General features: G+C 41.5%; 2 protein-coding genes across 5 annotated transcripts in view; both read right to left on the minus strand.

Moving 5' to 3' along the window:
* Positions 1–5119, minus strand: part of ELMOD3 (ELMO domain containing 3) — a 50603-nt gene extending 45484 nt beyond the window's left edge. The window contains exon 1 of one of the 3 annotated variants that reach the window (XM_089692461.1): positions 4892–5119. The gene's annotated coding sequence lies outside the window, so the exon portion shown is untranslated. Of the gene's footprint in view, positions 1–4887 lie in introns of all 3 variants that reach the window. The other 2 variants (XM_089692459.1, XM_089692460.1) reach the window with 2 other exon arrangements.
* Positions 5120–10698: 5579 nt separating this feature from the next.
* The window catches only part of DBNL (drebrin like), a 59157-nt gene continuing 52846 nt past the window's right edge, over positions 10699–17009 (minus strand). For both annotated transcript variants that reach the window (XM_089692463.1, XM_089692462.1), the window contains one exon: positions 10699–15397. In XM_089692463.1, the coding sequence (XP_089548589.1) occupies positions 15258–15397 (140 nt within the window). In that variant the 3' untranslated portion in view covers positions 10699–15257. The remainder of the gene's footprint in view (positions 15398–17009) is intronic.

Genomic DNA, 17009 nt, shown 5'->3' on the forward strand with positions numbered 1-17009 from the left:
GTAGTGCAGGAAAAAAGCAGCTGACATAAAGGCAAAATCCTCTAAACCTTCCTACAATCCAATCAAAAATATGCAGCGCTATATGTTAGAACACACAAATAATAGAATTGGTATAACAGCGCTGTAAAGAGCTTAAATCAAAATCAAGTGCAATGAGCGTCTAAGGACGTTATATTGTGCAGGTAGTGAACTCCAATAGTAGAGTGTAATATATAATTACATAAGTCCCCAAATCCATAAAAAGGTGCAAATCGTGACTCTGCTGATGTATATATAGATGTAGATTGCACTAACCAGATAGCGCAAACAAATGTGCATTTTAGTATTTAAACCACTCCTGGTCCTCTGGTAACAGAAGGATGAACATCCACAGCCAGGGGCGGACTGACCATTCGAGCACTTGGGCACTGCCCGAGGGCCCAGGGTTAGTAGGGGGCCCCATGAAATGCCCCTGGTACCTTTTTTATAGGCTTTTTTGAGTGTGGTCAAGGACACAGGGGCCCCATGATCCCCTATTGCCTGGGGGCCCCATGAGTTGTCAGTCCGCCCCTGTCCACAGCTCAACTGGCCAACCAGCAGAAGTAGTTGTAGGGTCATCAGCCTCCAGGGATCAGGAATCACTCAGCCATCCACCAGGGGGATCACACTCCTTGTACCATGGTATCATACATAGCCACCAGCGGGACCTCTTTCAAAGGCAGGTACAAAGCAGCAGCAAAATCCACCTTGAAGGGAGGCTCGCAATGCATATGCAATGCATACTAGCACATTATGACATTGCTTTGCAGGGGAAAAAGTGTTTTTTTTTTAAGACTTTACTACCGCTTTAAGTCCTGGCTGTCTGCTGGCCATCTCCTTCTACAGCTGTCTGGATTCCCAGCATGCTTTGCAGCTTCTCCTCTGCTAAGTTTCATTTCTATGGACTACATATCCCATGGTACCTTGCTGCCTGCAAGCAGTGATTCCTGTACTGACTCCGCCTCCTGAAACTCCTCCTCTCAGCACCTCTGTAGTTCAGAAGGCAGGCTCTGTGAAATGTGACAAAGCAGTGCTACTCACAGGACATAGTGAATATGTGTCACAGAACGCAAAAAGGTAAATGTGTTGTGGGGACAGGGGCATATTTACTACAGGGCAGGCAAACAAGGCCGGCCCCCGAGGGGCACCGGGGCTGGGCAGAAGGTGGAAGAGCAGAGTGAGGGGAGCAAGGGGAGCGTCCATGAGCCTCTGAAGGTGAGTCTCTCTGCTTCTCTCCCGGGGTAGGTGGGGGCCGGGAGAATTTTTGTGTTGCCTAGGGCAGCACAAAACCTAAATACACCACTCTGTGGGGGTCTTCACAAAGTCAGTTTGCAAACATCAAGAATGTTCAGAATAATAGGAGTAAGCTAGAAATGACTGGAATAAAATGTGGAAATGAATATAGGATTTTAATTTTGGCCATAGCTACCCTTTAAGTACTTCTGCAAACACAGATCTATTTGTATCAACCTAGACAGCAACAACAGATGCAGAAGCTTTCCTACACACTGCTACAAAGTACACAATGAGGGGAGGCCACTCTGCATTTTATGATGTGTTAAAGTGTTACTAAACCCACAACAGTAAAATCTGTCTGTAGATGCAGTAAAGCATGCTTGTTATACCCACTGTGGAACATAAGGGGTTAATCGTCCACATTGTGTAAAAAGGACGTTTGATTCTGTCTTCTCTGATCCTCCCCTTCTTTCACAGTCCCCAATCCATCTGCTGACAGAACAGAGCTTTGGGGGCAAGCTGCACATAACCAGTGCTTTAACCAGTGCTCTGCTGGACACTGATAGAAGTCACAAGACTGCTCTAACTGCTGATGAGTAAAGGTATTTAGCAGTTTATAATTACTAAAATAATTGCACTGCCATGTGTGTACTGTGGGAGACCAGATAGAGTGAATGCACGGTCCTGGGTTTAGTAACCCTTTAATTGTAAGAACAACAAGGCCAAAAAGACACCAACCCGCCTGCTCCCCAGTGGTAGCCCCCCTGCATTTATGTCAGGGATCTTGGTTGAACAGTGCTACCCTGTAATATATTGAACAGTTTGACACAAGAACAGTAATGTATTTGTAATAATCTGTAAACCTCCATAGAAGGTGATGATATAATATACAGTATACCAACAACATATATAATAGCATTATAAACCCATAATATAACCCATCATAAACCTATACCTCCTCTTGGTTGCCACAATCTAAAATTCTCCCCGTGAACTTTGAGTGTATGTAAACCTAGGAGCAAATAAAAATGTAATATATTACACATTTTACCCATCTTTAAAGTGTAAGTCCACCTTTATGCAGACAATGAACATACACACACACCAGTCCCCGCTGTACTTACCTCTGTAGGTGATAAGCTGTCAGTGCCCACCCACACAACTGGTACAGTGGTCCAGAGTTTTAAAAGCCTCGCTATTCTCCCTCACCTTCCCTTAGGGCTTCCAGAATGGATCAGAGTTATTCTGATTGGTCATCTGCTAGCATGTGACCTCTTTAAATGGTCAGAATCACTCCAATTTGTCCAGGAAACTCCAAGGAAAGAAGAGGAAGAAGAGTGGGCCTTATTAAATCCCTCGATCAGTGCACCGGCTGCATGGACAGTGACAGTTCATCACCCACAAAGGTAAATAGGAATGGTCAAAAAACACAATACATTAGCTTCACAGCCACCTGGGGTGTGTGATTTATATGTATGCCTGGAGGCTGCAGGTGGCAGAATACATCTTCTTTACCTATGTGGCATTTATGTGTGGAATCTGAAAGTGAGGGGGGGGGGGGGTCACTAACTTAACCGCTTCCATATGGGGCACTTTTACCCACTTCCCTCCCAGGCCATTTTTCAGGTTTCAGCGCTCTCACACTTTGAATGACAATTGCGCGGTCATACAACATTGTACCCAAACTAAAATTTTATCATTTTCTTCACACAACTAGAGCTTTCTTTTGGTGGTATTTAATCACCGCTGGGATTTTTATTTTTTGCTAAGTTAACAAAAAAAGACCAAACATTTTGAATAAAACCCACGTTTTTCTTTGTTTCTGGTATAAAAGTTTGCACATAAATAATTAATTTTCATAAATTTAGGCCAAAATGTATTCTACTACATGTCTTTGGTGAAAATAACCCAAATTAGGATGTATTATTTAGTTTGTAGGAAAGTTATAGAGTTCACAAACTATGGTATAGATCTGAATATTGATCAATCCTGAAGTACTGACAGCCAATCTAATTTCTTGAGGTCCAAGAATGTCAGAACAGTACAGATATCCCCCAAATGACCCCTTTTTGCAAAGTAGACAGTCCGACATATTTCATAAGAGGCATGGCGAGTTTTTTGAAGTTGTAATTTTTTTGTCATAATTTTTCGGAAGTGAATAAAAAAAAAGTTCACTATTTTTTTTTTACATACTGTCACCAGTGCAGTACAGCGTCATCATATAACTGGCATGGTGGTGATCAGGGACACTGACTGGTGACAATACGAAAAAAAAAAAAATACATTTTACATTTTTTTTTTTTTTATTACATTTTTTAAAGATTTTTTTTCATATTTCACTATGACCAAAGTAGTACAATGTTACCATAGTAACATTGTACTACTTTGGGGAAGTGATCAGTATTTTTTTTTTACAATTTGCTTATAGGAAAGAATTAGTTTGCTATTAGCAAGCATTTACCTGAATGACATCGATTCATTCAGGATTTTTTTTTTCTTAACTGTGATTTGGCCACAGCTAATCACATGACACAGCTAGGCTGTGATTGGCCCAGCTGTGCATGTGATCGCTGTGAACATTCACAGCTAGCCACACTTGTATACAATGGATGGCATGAAAGGAAGCCATCCATTGTATACAACTGTCATGTGACCTGCTGTGATTGGTCACAGCAGGTCACATGGTACCAGCTAAGGGGCAGTATACAGATCTGTCATCGGCCGTGTGTGAGGTACACGGCTGGTGACAGATCCTGCCGCTGCACAGCTCTGCGGACAGGCAAACTGTGCATTCCTGAAAGGACGCCATATGGCGTCCACCCGAAGGGACAAGGAGTTTTGCCGGCCACCATCTGGCTATAGGCAGGGCGGGAACCTGTTAAATCTGAAATACAGATCAGCAAATATTGTCCAAATACATTCATCATATGTGTTCTTCTTGACTCTTAGTGAGCTTTATGCATTTCTTCCAGATCTGGGCAGTAATCCAGTGTAAAAACTTTACCTCTGTGCAGGAGCTTCCTGTAGTAAAGACCAGTCACTGCTGCTCTTTCATCTTGTCCAGGGTGACTGGTCTGGACTCCGCCCCCTCCTGTAGTTTTCTGCAGGCAGCCTGTAGCAGGTGGAGCTCGCTGAGCCCCTCCCACAGCTCTGCTCTCTGCACAGGCTATGTACAGCACAGTGATGATGTCATTGCTACTTTTATAGGTAATATCTGGGTTTGTAAAGGCATTTGGTGCACACATAGTGGATTTATATAATTTGTGGCTATTGGGAAATATATTTAAATGAAGGATTTATGTCCAGAGTTCAGCTTTAATTAAAATCATTTGCTAAAAAGACAAAACAAAATCTCCAAAAGGGTGGGGGCGGGGAAGCAAAGAAAGTTTCATTTATGGCTGAGGCTTTGCTGCTACATAAAAGGCTTCAGTCCCAGACATGAGCTCTGCAGAGATGATCCCCATTTCCAGGGATCCCTAGTCACACAGCAGAGGCTGTCCCTGGAAATCAGAGACTATGGGTGACTCCATCAGATGCCCATCTCAGGTATACAGGCATTTCCCTGCAGGACTCTAAGGCATGATGTCATGCAGCAGCAGTACTTGCCATGCATTGTAGAACAACATCCTATACCTACAATAGGCTATGCAGCGATTCCGTCGGCGCACATCACATTATTGGTGCAGCAGTGTGCAGGTGTCCCACGTCCAGCCTCCTCCGTGTCCCCCACATACAGATCCCCGCCGCTGCTCCCTCCAATCTCAGCGGCCATCAACTTCCCCGAGTCCTGGCAACCAAGCCGCGCACGGCATGCTGGGAATGTAGTCCAATAGAGCTTCTCAGGAACGGCCGTGTTGCGGGATGCCGACTAAATTTCCCAGAAGCCCTCCTGTTACAGCGCCAGCACTATCAACTGCCTCTGCCCTGATTTGTGTCTCCTGTCTCAGAAGTAATATTCAATACAGGACGCCATTTTGATGGAGTCTGAGACTTATGGCAGAGAAGACGTGATCTCTGCAAACATGTCTCCAGTAGTGGGGACAAATCTTGTAATGGGCTCTTTAATAAAACCATCAGTGAGGAATGCTGAAAGGTGTAACCTGTGACAGTATTAAATATGAAAGAATAGATACAATGTTGCATGTATCATTAGGAACACTGTGCTGTAAGTTGATATATTATACTGTGTAGGTGTATGCAACCAGGATGTGTGTGTGATCAGTCTGTACACTCCAGGAATCCCATTAGAGCCTGTCCCCATAGTAACATATCCAGTGATGTCAGAGAAGCAGTGCTCTTCTCTATTCCCTGCTCACACCCTAACTAAATGGCTGCTAATTTACTAAACCAATCATACATTATAAACAATTGTACTTTTATTTATTTTTTTTTAATAAAATACTATTTTAACCTTTTTTCACCCTTTGTTGCTGCTAAGTACTGCTGATCCCCTGCAGCCTCTTTGCAGACACTTCCCATCTACATGCATTCCAGGGATGGCTGCATGGTATTTTTCATGGCCAGTTTTTTTTTTTATGGTGACAAGTGTGGACAATGCCTGCATTATAGGATACAAGCATCAGACATGCATGGTATAGACAGAGCCAAGGATACTATATGTAGTTAGTATTTACATTTTAAAACATTATGTGGGACAATAAGCCCTGAGCTTTAGCAACCAAACATTTATGGATGACAGGGACTTTAAATCTGAACTCCAGGATCAGCAAATTGTCTTAATACAAGAAGTACAGTTGTGTTCAAAATAATAGAAGTGTGTTGAAAAAAGTGAATAAAGCTCAAAATCCTTCTAATAGCTTTTATTTCCATACACACAAATGCATTGGGAACACTACACATTCTATTCCAAATCAAAACATGAAGAAAAATATATCAAATTTGTGTTGTTCCTCTAAAAAAATTGAAGAAAAGTGAATATTAGACTGTTCAAAAAATAGCAGTGTTTGTATTCTTCTTTACAAACTCAAACATTCACTATATAAACTGAAAAATGTTTGAAGATTTTGCTTTCCTTTGAATCACTTAATGAATATTTAGTTTATAAGCACTGTTTCTGAGAACTGCTGTACATCTGTGTTGCATGGAGTCAACCAACTTCTGGCACCTGTGAACAGGTATTCCAGCCCAGGATGATTGGACTACATTCCACAGTTCTCTATTTCTTGGTTTTGCCTCAGAAACTTCATTTTTGATGTCACCTCACAAGTTTTCTATTGGATTAAGATCCGGGGATTGGGCTGGCCACTCCATAACGTCAATCTTGTTGGTCTGGAACCAAGATGTTGCACGTTTACTGGTGTGTTTGGGGTTGTTGTCTTGTTGGAACACCCATTTCAAGGGCATTTCCTCTTCAGCATAAGGCAGCATGACCTCTTCAAGTATTCTGATGTATTCAAACTGATCCCTGATCCCTGGTATGCGATAAATAGGCCCAACACCGTAGTATGAGAAACATCCCCATATCATGATGCTTGCGCCACCATGCTTCACTGTCTTCACAGAGTACTGTGGCTTGAATTCAGTGTTTGGGGGTCGTCTGACAAACTGTCTCCGGCCACTAGACCCAAAAAGAACAATCTTACTTTCATCAGTCCACAAAATGTTGCGCCATTTCTCTTTAGGCCAGTCAATGTGCTCTTTGGCAAATTGTAACCTCTTCAGCACATGTCTTTTTTTCAACAGTGGGACTTTGTGGGGACTTCTTGCAGATAGCTTGGCTTCACATAGGAGACTTCTAATTGTAACAGCACTCACAGGTAACTTTACACCTTCTTTGATCTTCCTGGAGCTGATTGTTGGCCGAGTCCTTGCCATTTTGGCTATTCTTCTATCCTTTCGAATGATAGTTTTTCGCTTTCTTCCATGTCTTTCAGGTTTTGGTTGCCATTTTAAAGCATTTGCGATCATTTTAGCTGAGCAGCCTATCATTTTCTGCACTTCTTTATATGTTTTCCCCTCTCCAATCAACTTTTTAATCAAGGTACGCTGTTCTTCTGAACTATGTCTGGAACGACCCATTTTCCTCAGAATTTCAGAGAGAAATGCACTGTAACCAGCATGTACAACATTTGCTGCCTTCCTTCCTTAAATAAGGGCAATAATTGCCACCTGTTTTACAAAAGAATGAATGACCTCACTAGTAGAGCGCCACACTGCTATTATTTTGAACATGCCCCTTTCAATTAGTGATTCAATTACACAGAATCAGCAGCATGCATGTCATGACTGTTGGATTTCTATTACTGTACTACACCTGCTAGTAAATTATCTGCCATGTAGAAATATAATTTCTACCAAAAACAGTGATTGATCAGGTTAGTGATGTCTGACTGCTATTATTTTGAACACAACTGTGTATGTACTCTTCCTCGAATCTTGGTGTGCTTTGTGTAATTCTTCCAGAACGGTGCTGTAATCCAGTGTGAAGCATTGGATCTGTGCAGGAACTTCCTGTAATAAAGACTGGTCACTGTTGCTCTCTTCATATGCAGGGTGACTGGTTAATCTCTCTGCCCACTCCTGTGGTTTTCTGTGGGGAGCCTGCTGAGCCCCTCCTACAACTCTGCTGTTTGCATAGGTTAGTAGCCTCCAAACTGTGGCCCTGGGGTCAAATGTGGCCCTTTGGTCATTATTCTTACCCACTGTCAGCAACAGCGGGGCATAGTTTCTCCCACTGTCAGCAACAGTGGGCATAGTTCCTCCGAGACCAATAACAGGGTAAAACTGCTCCCTGCTGCACCGACAGGGCACTATTCCTTACACCGACACCAACAACAAGGCACTATTCCTCCCACCGACACCAACGGGGCACTGTCAACTCCAACTGACCCCAAGACATTTTCTACTCCCACTGGCCACAGTCTGGCCCTCCTAAAGTTTGAAGAACAGTAAACTGGCCCTTCATTTAGAAGTTTGGAGACCCCTGGCATAGGTTAATGTACAGCACAGGGAGTATGACGCCTCTACATTTATAAGGTAATATCTGTGTTTGCAAAGGCATTTGGTGCACACAAAGTGGATTTATATAATTTGTGGCTAGTGAAGAATATAATTCAATGAAAGTTTTTGTGTCTGGAGTTCAGCTTTAAAGTTTAACATGTAGATTGGCAATTTTAAAGTATAAGCCCATCAACTTTCAAAACCTAAGGAAAAATGTTCCAAACTAAGGACTCATTCACACAGATGTATCAATGCGAGGGCTGTGTTTACTCGTATGGGGAGGCACAGGTGGTCCCTGTGTTGGCAGTCCCGTTGATGTCTAAGGAGCCACACAGCTGCTACTCCCAATCTGACATCCATGCAGGTACATGACCCTGAACGCAGTCAGAGTTCAGGGGACACGCACATGTGCAGACGTCAGATTGGGAGCAGTGGCTATGTCTGTGCAGTCACTGTATCCCAATAGAAATCAATGGGACTGCCTGCACAAAACATCTTTGCATACTCCATGTGGGCAATCATGGCCCTCGCAGAGGGTACACATTGATACCCCTATGTGAATGAGGCCTAAGCCCTGGCTAACACTGAATGCACAACTGAAATTGTGCCACTTTACTTGAAGTAGTGTGATCTCCAAGCCGTGGATTGGTATCAGGTGCGACTTGCCTGACATCTGTGCGACTTCATGCACTGATGCCAATCTAAGTCGCACCTGAAATCAGCAAAAATAGTTCAGGAACCTATTTAAACAGTTCCATTGTCGATAATAGGGTGCAACTTGTCATGCAATTTGACATTTCTAAATCGCATGACAAGTCATACCAGTGTGAACCAAGGCTTAGGGTAGTTCCTACAAATCAGGACATTTGGCAGGAAGGGCTTGAATGACACCTTGACGTGTGTATGTATGTGTAAGTTCTTGTTGGATTTCCAATTGGTGCCAACACAGGGCTGACACTCTCCCTCCTCCCATGTGGCAGCAGTGGGCCAATCACCAAGCACCAGCACTGCCCCATGGGGTGAGAGCTCCCGACAGCTGAACAGACCACAGTGCTTGTTACTGGGTATCTACCAAGGCAAATCTATAGCTCTGCATGCCTTTTCACAAGCCTGTGCTGAAAATGACACCTTTTAAACACAAACTGAAGTGCATGTTAATTCATTTTGTTTGCATTTGGAGCAGCTTTTCCTGCACCTAATTAAAAAAAAAGTTATCCCATTTTTGTACAATTTAGACACAAAACCACGTACCTATTCATTGCTTTGGGATATAAAATGCAGCCAAACATAAAGCACATTGTACTGCAGTGTTGCTCAGATGTTTGAATTACCTCAACTGACTTCATTTCATTTCCTAGTATTCCAAAATCTAGGTGGAATGTAATAAAATAAAGAGGGCAGACTAAAGCTAAATGTTATACGAACAGCATTTAACTGTCATCTGCCTATTTAAGACAGATGAAATACATATTATGGCTTTTCCACCTGTCAAAAGAATTAGTATTTGTCCATCCAGTCTTAATTTTTACACAGCTCTGGCAAACAGCAGAGCCATGCCTGACAAGGGACCTCATTTTTTTCCACTGCAGTTCAGCAACATTTACACATCTTTTCCTTCCCAAAACTAGGAATGGACAAGTGAGATGGGAAGCAGCACACTGATGTGCTCCTCACTCTGCTCTCCCCTCTCTTCGGCATTCTACCTGCACTGCAGCACAATGGACTAGCTCCTTGTGCTGCTTCTCCCTCCCCCACTTGAGCTCAGCTGTACGACAACTGCAATAGCTGGATACCAACTATTCAGGCATTTTCAATGCTTGCATTAGAAAAACTATGTTTGATGACGTATTAATGGCAGTAATACCACCTAAATGTAGCTAAAACTATTAAAACAGAAGAATCAGCACAAGGGACGCAATTTATAGTTTAGTATGAAGTGTCCCTTTATTCTGCTTTCAGCAGAAATCTTGCTGCGTCATACCTCTCCACCGTAATCTTGCGGTGCTAATACAACTAGTGGGCTGCCAGAAACTCTCATAAAGAGAGCTTTGACTATGCCATCCCTTTCCGGCCTGATCTTCCATTCATAGAAAATATACCACACACAGCTTGTATGAATGACACAGGATCTCTGAATGGGGGACGGGCAGATGATTGATAGCTCCGCTTCCTCCATTCAGAGATCCTGCGTCATTCACAGAAGCTGTAGTACAGCTTAGATGAACAGCAGATCAGGCAGAAAAGGTCTGGCATAGTCAAATTCTCCTGATGAGAGCATCTGACAGCCCACTAGTTGTATTAACCCCTGCCTCACTGACTGCGGTGGGGGGGTAGAACACACCAAGATTTCAACTGAAAGAAAAACCAGGTCAAGGAACACATCATACTAACTAAGTTCTGTCCCTTGTGCTGATTCTTCTCTTCTGATCTTGAGTCCGCTCAATCTACATTTGAATAAAAAATATAGAACACAAAAAGCCAGCGCACATTATCAAAGACTTTATTTTATATTCTAATGATTTAAAAAAAAAAAAAAAAAAGAGCCAAAATAATAAAACCTTCCAACATGATTATCATGTGATTTCACAGAGAATGCAATTGTATTCAATCCCTTACATAAATGTTTTCACAGACAGTGGGATTAGGACACAGAACATGAAAGACAAAAAAGCAACCGACCCCACCAGAGGACCACTTAAAGGGGAACTCCTTCAAGCATATTCCTTCAAATAAGATGACCCAAATAATCCACTAATCCATTAGGATACAAAATTCACCTAATATATAGAATATTTTTGAAGGCTGGATTCCCCTTTAAGCTTCCAAAGCAAGCCTTGCAACTGAGCTCACCCCCAGAGTACAATATATTTGACGTTCCAGAGGTGGGATATTTATAACCTATTTTGCTGATATCACATGAGTTATAGACTTCAAGTGGGATAAACTGATCTCTACAGTATAAAAGCTCAATATATCTGTTACGCATGTGGTTTAATGTTATGCAGTTAAACACGGTTCATGATTTCCTGAAAAAGTGCTGGAGAATTCTATAGTACAGACGGTTGATCAGAAACAAAAGAATACTTTGAACATCTTCATCAAAGGTAAACTGTACCTGATGTCCACAGCTACGGATAAGTCTGTGCACAGTATGAGAAGCCGATAGACTCTGGTTGGTTGCAATGGGAAACCAGCTCTACATGCTTTGTTAAATACAATCAAATGTAGAGAAGTATAAAACCGTACGTTCAGGCCGACATATGCACCACAACCCATAACATCTATGCTCGCTGTCATTTAACATGTTAGATTAAAAAAAGCAAACCGCTGATCGGTTGCTATGGATTGGTGTAACTTTTTTTTTTCATTGTAAATACCCAAGGACTACTTTCAGCCAATATCTACTTTATGTTGTTTTGAGCATAAAATAACACTTGGTTGATTCATATAAAGAAACCATTTAAGCTATCTTTTGTTGGCTTAAATTTCAGCAGGAATTGTCCGAAATTCGAGTAGTGTGTGACCCCGCAAGCACCACTCGGTTCGATGACAAATCGACTGAGTCTAGTGGAAAATTATCAGCCAAACAATGAGTTCATCCTATAAGATGTAGTCACCGTTTGGCTGTTCCATTGAATTCAGGCTGCCGCAGAATGTCATGGCTGCTTGAATTCAACAGCCAGCAGTGGAGATTGCGCTATCCACACTGTATAGCGCAGATGGGGAAATCAATTCATTTCTCTTGTTCAGTCTGTGTATGGCTAGACTAGTTTGCTGAAGATTTTGCCATGAAAAACATTTGTTTGCCTGCTTCTACAAGCATACCAGTTTGTATGTTGTGGACTTAACTGGATTTAAAGTATATCTATTTTTTTTAATTTTATATAGAATAGGAAACTGTTAAAAACATCTGTCAAGTTTTTCTTGCCGTCAGTGTCCCCACTGGAGAAAGGCACCCTCACTATTTGTACAGGTGATGATTATCATTGGGAATGAAAGCGAGGGAAGATCTGGCATTTTGAGTCATCACTGGGATCAGGAGTAGAGGGGGATATCTGCCAACGGGGACACTTGTCATGGTGACAACCAAGGACTGATTATCCTCCACTTTGAATTTTGAAGTAAAGGGAAAACGCCACACTGGGACACAGATGACAACAGAAAAAAAAAAATGATGTTTGGGGCTTAAACTACTCTTTACTCAATTCAAAATTAAAAAAAGGCTTTAGACAGACCATGATTTGCAGAATACACACAAAATTTGAATTTTGAAGTAAAGGGAAAACACCACATTGGGACACAGACAGAAAAAAATATGTTGTTTGGGGCTTTAACTATTCTTTACTCAATTCAAAACTAAAAAAAGGCTTTAGAAAGACCATGATTCGCAGAATACACACAAAAGGTTATTTTTAAATATAGTGTTATCTGAAAACCTTCTCTTTATTGATCGCCTAGTGGAGTTTATGTAAAACCTCCCCTTCTTGTAAATCAAAAATCTTTACTGCTGGGTATCTGTAGTCTCCTGTGTCTAGCTTGACATTGTTGCTGCTATAGCGTCCTATGATGTAACTGGGTTTAAATAATGGAACCCTGCGATGTGACAGCAATGATTAAGCAAAGGAGCCAACTTTACACAAATTAATTCATATAACTCATCTTGAAGAAAAAGAACACATCTGCATGAAAGCTGAGTGCTACATTCTGTATATACAGCACTAGGGAAGATATACATGGTGGTCATAATTAAGCTGATGGCCTTCAGTGAAAATTGGTGGACAGTAGACATTAATCAATAACAAAGAAGTATAAGTGCATTTGCAGAATGAATTATGTATTGGCACTTGTCCCTGTAGTTGATATGATGGACTTTCATTTCATGAATATAATCTTGTTTCAAAGAACATGGACTGCAGCTTCCCTGCTTTGCAGTGAACAATTTGCTCATTCAACCCAATGCAGATAAATTTACCATCTCCGCAGTGCCCTCTACTGTTGATTAGGGGCAGCTTTTTTACAGCACTGTAACAGGGCTTACAGTGTCTATAAAGGTAAGCCATCATAAAGTTAAAAATGGACAATATATAAAATAGTTGCCCTCAATCTTTAAGTACGTGTGCAGTCTGGGAATTATTCTATCTGGAATGTGACCAGAATGAAAAATTATAAATTCAAATAAAAAATCAAATATTTTCCAGTCCATTTGAAGTGAAAAGTGTTCAACAGCAGTCAACCTTAAAAACTCTTATTCATTTTTGCATATCCAAGAGACTAAATTATGTAAGTATTTCAGCTCTTTCGTTAAATGTTTATCTACAATAGCTGAATACTGATAGATAAACCATGGCCACCAAATATATCAAAACAATCAGACAGAACTAAGCTTCAGATCCTTTGGCTCTGTTTGAAAACTCAAACCCTTAAAAATGAACCTATAATCCAATTTATACTTTTAAAAAGAAAAGAATAGTCTCATTTTACAGCAGGAGTTACAAGATATCCAGCCATTGCCATTATTAGCCAAGAATGTTTCTGTTGTGTCCCCCTTTAATTTTGTTTTTTTTTGTCACTGGTGACGGACTTCAAGACTAAGCCCCTCCAACTCATTTCACTGTCCGATGATATTACCCCAGTGGCCAATAAGGGCACTCTTACTGGACAGGACAATGACCATTGGTGTAACTAGCCATGACATCAGAGAAAACAAATCACTAGTAAGAATCTAAATTGGAGGGAGATACAGACGGGTGGATTTTCTAACTAATAAAAATAATATCAAGTATCTCATGAGCTCTGATCTTAGGAAAGACTTTTGCTTTTAAACACTAAAAATGGAAAAAGGGCACATATTAAACTGACCCTGTCAGTACAGGGTCACTTGGCATAGTAAACATAATCCAGTGACTCATTTTCAGAAACTCCCTATATAAGGAAGAGGCATCACAATTAACGTGGCGCTGGAAAGGTAAGTATAGTTACTCTTCTATTACAAGTATGCATTACCATACAAAGTGGCCTAGTGCTGATAGGAACACTTAAAATCCACCCAAAAGGTTAATATAGTACAGTAAAAGAAAAAAAGAAGTATACCTGTTGTCTGGTCATTATATTGTAAGCAGAACGGAATGCCAAGGCAAGTGATAGTTTTAAAGAATGAATTGTGAAATGGAATGATGTATCAATAATGGGAAGAATCAAACGAACAATCATCAGACTTTACATTTGTTCTGCATATAGATGAAAAAACAGGAAAGGGACTGAATGGATTGGAGAGAATTCACAGAGGCTATAGAGCAACGCATGCTAGTAACCAGGACTGCATTGAGGAAGGAAATGGATTGTGGAAGAACTTCCTTCTTGTCTTAAAGGGAAGTTGCATCTTTCTGACAAATCTGATGCTGGAAGATCTGTTCAATAGCACTCATTACCTACAGCATTTTGTTCCATTATGCCCGAAATACCCATGCTATCTAATGAGGTTCAAAAACATTTTGCTGGATGTTGTAGGGTCTTTCTAGAATTATAAGAATCTTTGCATAGGGACTATAATGCCTACTTGGCAAGCTTGATCACTTGCCATTGAGAACAATGAAAACTCTAATATCTTAAGGTAATGAATGCCATTTACTACGTTAATTATTGTGCAGCCACACTTTAAAATAGATTTGCCAAAGAGGTGGAATTACACATTAATAGTGACTGAAGAAATAAAAACACAAGAGTTAACTATAGGCAGGCCTGTCCATACAGACTAGGTCATGGAAATTAAGTGTCATAACCGTTGTGATCATGATGGGCAGCCTACTTTGGTCATAATCGTTGGTCCATATAAATTCAGAAACTGAAAAAAGTGACTAAGAACAAGGCTCTTTGTGATGAATAGTGGAATCAGCGATCTGTGTCACAGTTAAACATAGAGCATTTCATTAAGCACATTAGGTGTTTTTTGTGGTTACAGCCCATGGTAATACAACTGTATCAGTGCAGTAGGAGCCTCTTATTGCAAGGTCTCACTTTCAACCTACAGGGTTCCCAATTGTCTCTCACTCCAGCAGTTCAACATAATTGGCAGGAAACATGCCATAGTGCCCGCTAGGACCATATCCACGCCACCATCCATCATCAATCCTCTCGATGTGTGTGATCAGGTCATCTGGATCGAAAGAGATCTCGGTGTCATCAGCTGGATGGAAGAAGGACAGATAAAACATACGGTTAGCCACTACTATTTTGTGTTAAAGAGGTTATCTATTGTGAAAGAAATAACTGCCTAGAACAGCAATGGGCAAACTACGGCCCGGCGGACCTTTTAATCCGGCCCGCGGAGCTAGGCTCCTCTCACAGTCCGCCCTGAAGACCGGTGTAGCATGAAAATCTGTCTCCTATGAGGATCTGTCCCCCTCGACGTATCTGCGCATGTGCCGGAGATCGCCGATCGGCTGCTAATGCCTGAAACTGGCACATGCGCAGATACGTCGAGGGGGACAGATCCTCATAGGAGACAGATTTTCATGCTACACCGGAACGGCGCGGGAACACGGCGAGAGGAACGCGTGGAGCAAAGGCAAGTGAATTGACACAGGGGGGACTTGGCTTACTACTTGGGGGGGGAATAGTACTATGGTGGATGAAATACTATATGAGGGATGAATTAATATGGGGGGGATGAATTACTATATGGGGGATGAATTACTATGGGGGATGAATTACTATATGGGGGATGAATTACTATATGGGGGATGAATTACTATGGGAGATGAATTACTATATGGGGGATGAATTACTATATGGGGGATGAATTACTATATGGGGGATGAATTACTATGGGGGATGAATTACTATATGGGGGATGAATTACTATATGGGGGATGAATTACTATGCTTACTATGGGGGATGAATTACTATGCTTACTATGGATGACACATACACATCATTCATCTACTCTTGGTCCGACCCCCGGGTCCAATATATGAACCCATTGTGGCCCTCAAGTCAAAAAGTTTGCCCACCCCTGGCCTAGAATGTAAATACAGGGACGTACGTATGAAAAGTGTGCTAACAAGACGTTTTCTCATCTCCCAAAGCAACCAATCAGAATCCTTATATATTTTTCAAACAGACTCCGATAGTTGGAAGCTAATTGGTTGCTACTAGCAAGAAGAAATGTTCCTATCAGCACACCTTTTTGCATAAGACCCCAACGGTCTAGCATTTGTCAGGGACTTCAGTGGCAGGATGTCTCTGCTGTATTTCCAAACTCTGCCTGTGCCATGGTTATTAATGTGACTTGCCTCTGGAATCTCCAACTTTATATGAAAAAAAAAGGCTCCGAAATACTAGCAGGCAAGCTTTTTTTATGCTTTCAACAAGCAGAAACCACCTTATACAAAATCTGATCATGTGCTAGCGGAATAGTTTATGCTTTAAAGTATGTAATGTTTTTCCATTTTACATGGAGTTCTAAGATATGCTTCTCACAAAACTGCACAGTAGTTTGAGGCCTGTCTGGATAAGGACCAAGTTCTGCTATTTAGCTTGGCCAATGATAATGCAGACACTTGGTCTGGTCCAAGTATAATATTCCTAGGGTTCTCCACTATCAGCAGCTCAACAATTCCTTGAATTGCTGAATTAGACCAAATCTACCGTTGCAGTGGTCCCACCAGCCCCCCCCACCCCCCACATTTTAAGGGTTAATGGGTTAGTTCCCCTTTTCAGAAAAAGGTGAACACTGTACAACCTTCAACCCCCATTCCCTACTGTACTTGCCTCCATGAGTGACCACGCAGCCCGT

This window comes from Staurois parvus, unplaced genomic scaffold (genome assembly GCF_062004578.1).
Source record: "Staurois parvus isolate SC_StPar_1 unplaced genomic scaffold, SC_StPar_1.0 ptg000586l, whole genome shotgun sequence".
Taxonomy (NCBI): domain Eukaryota; kingdom Metazoa; phylum Chordata; class Amphibia; order Anura; family Ranidae; genus Staurois; species Staurois parvus.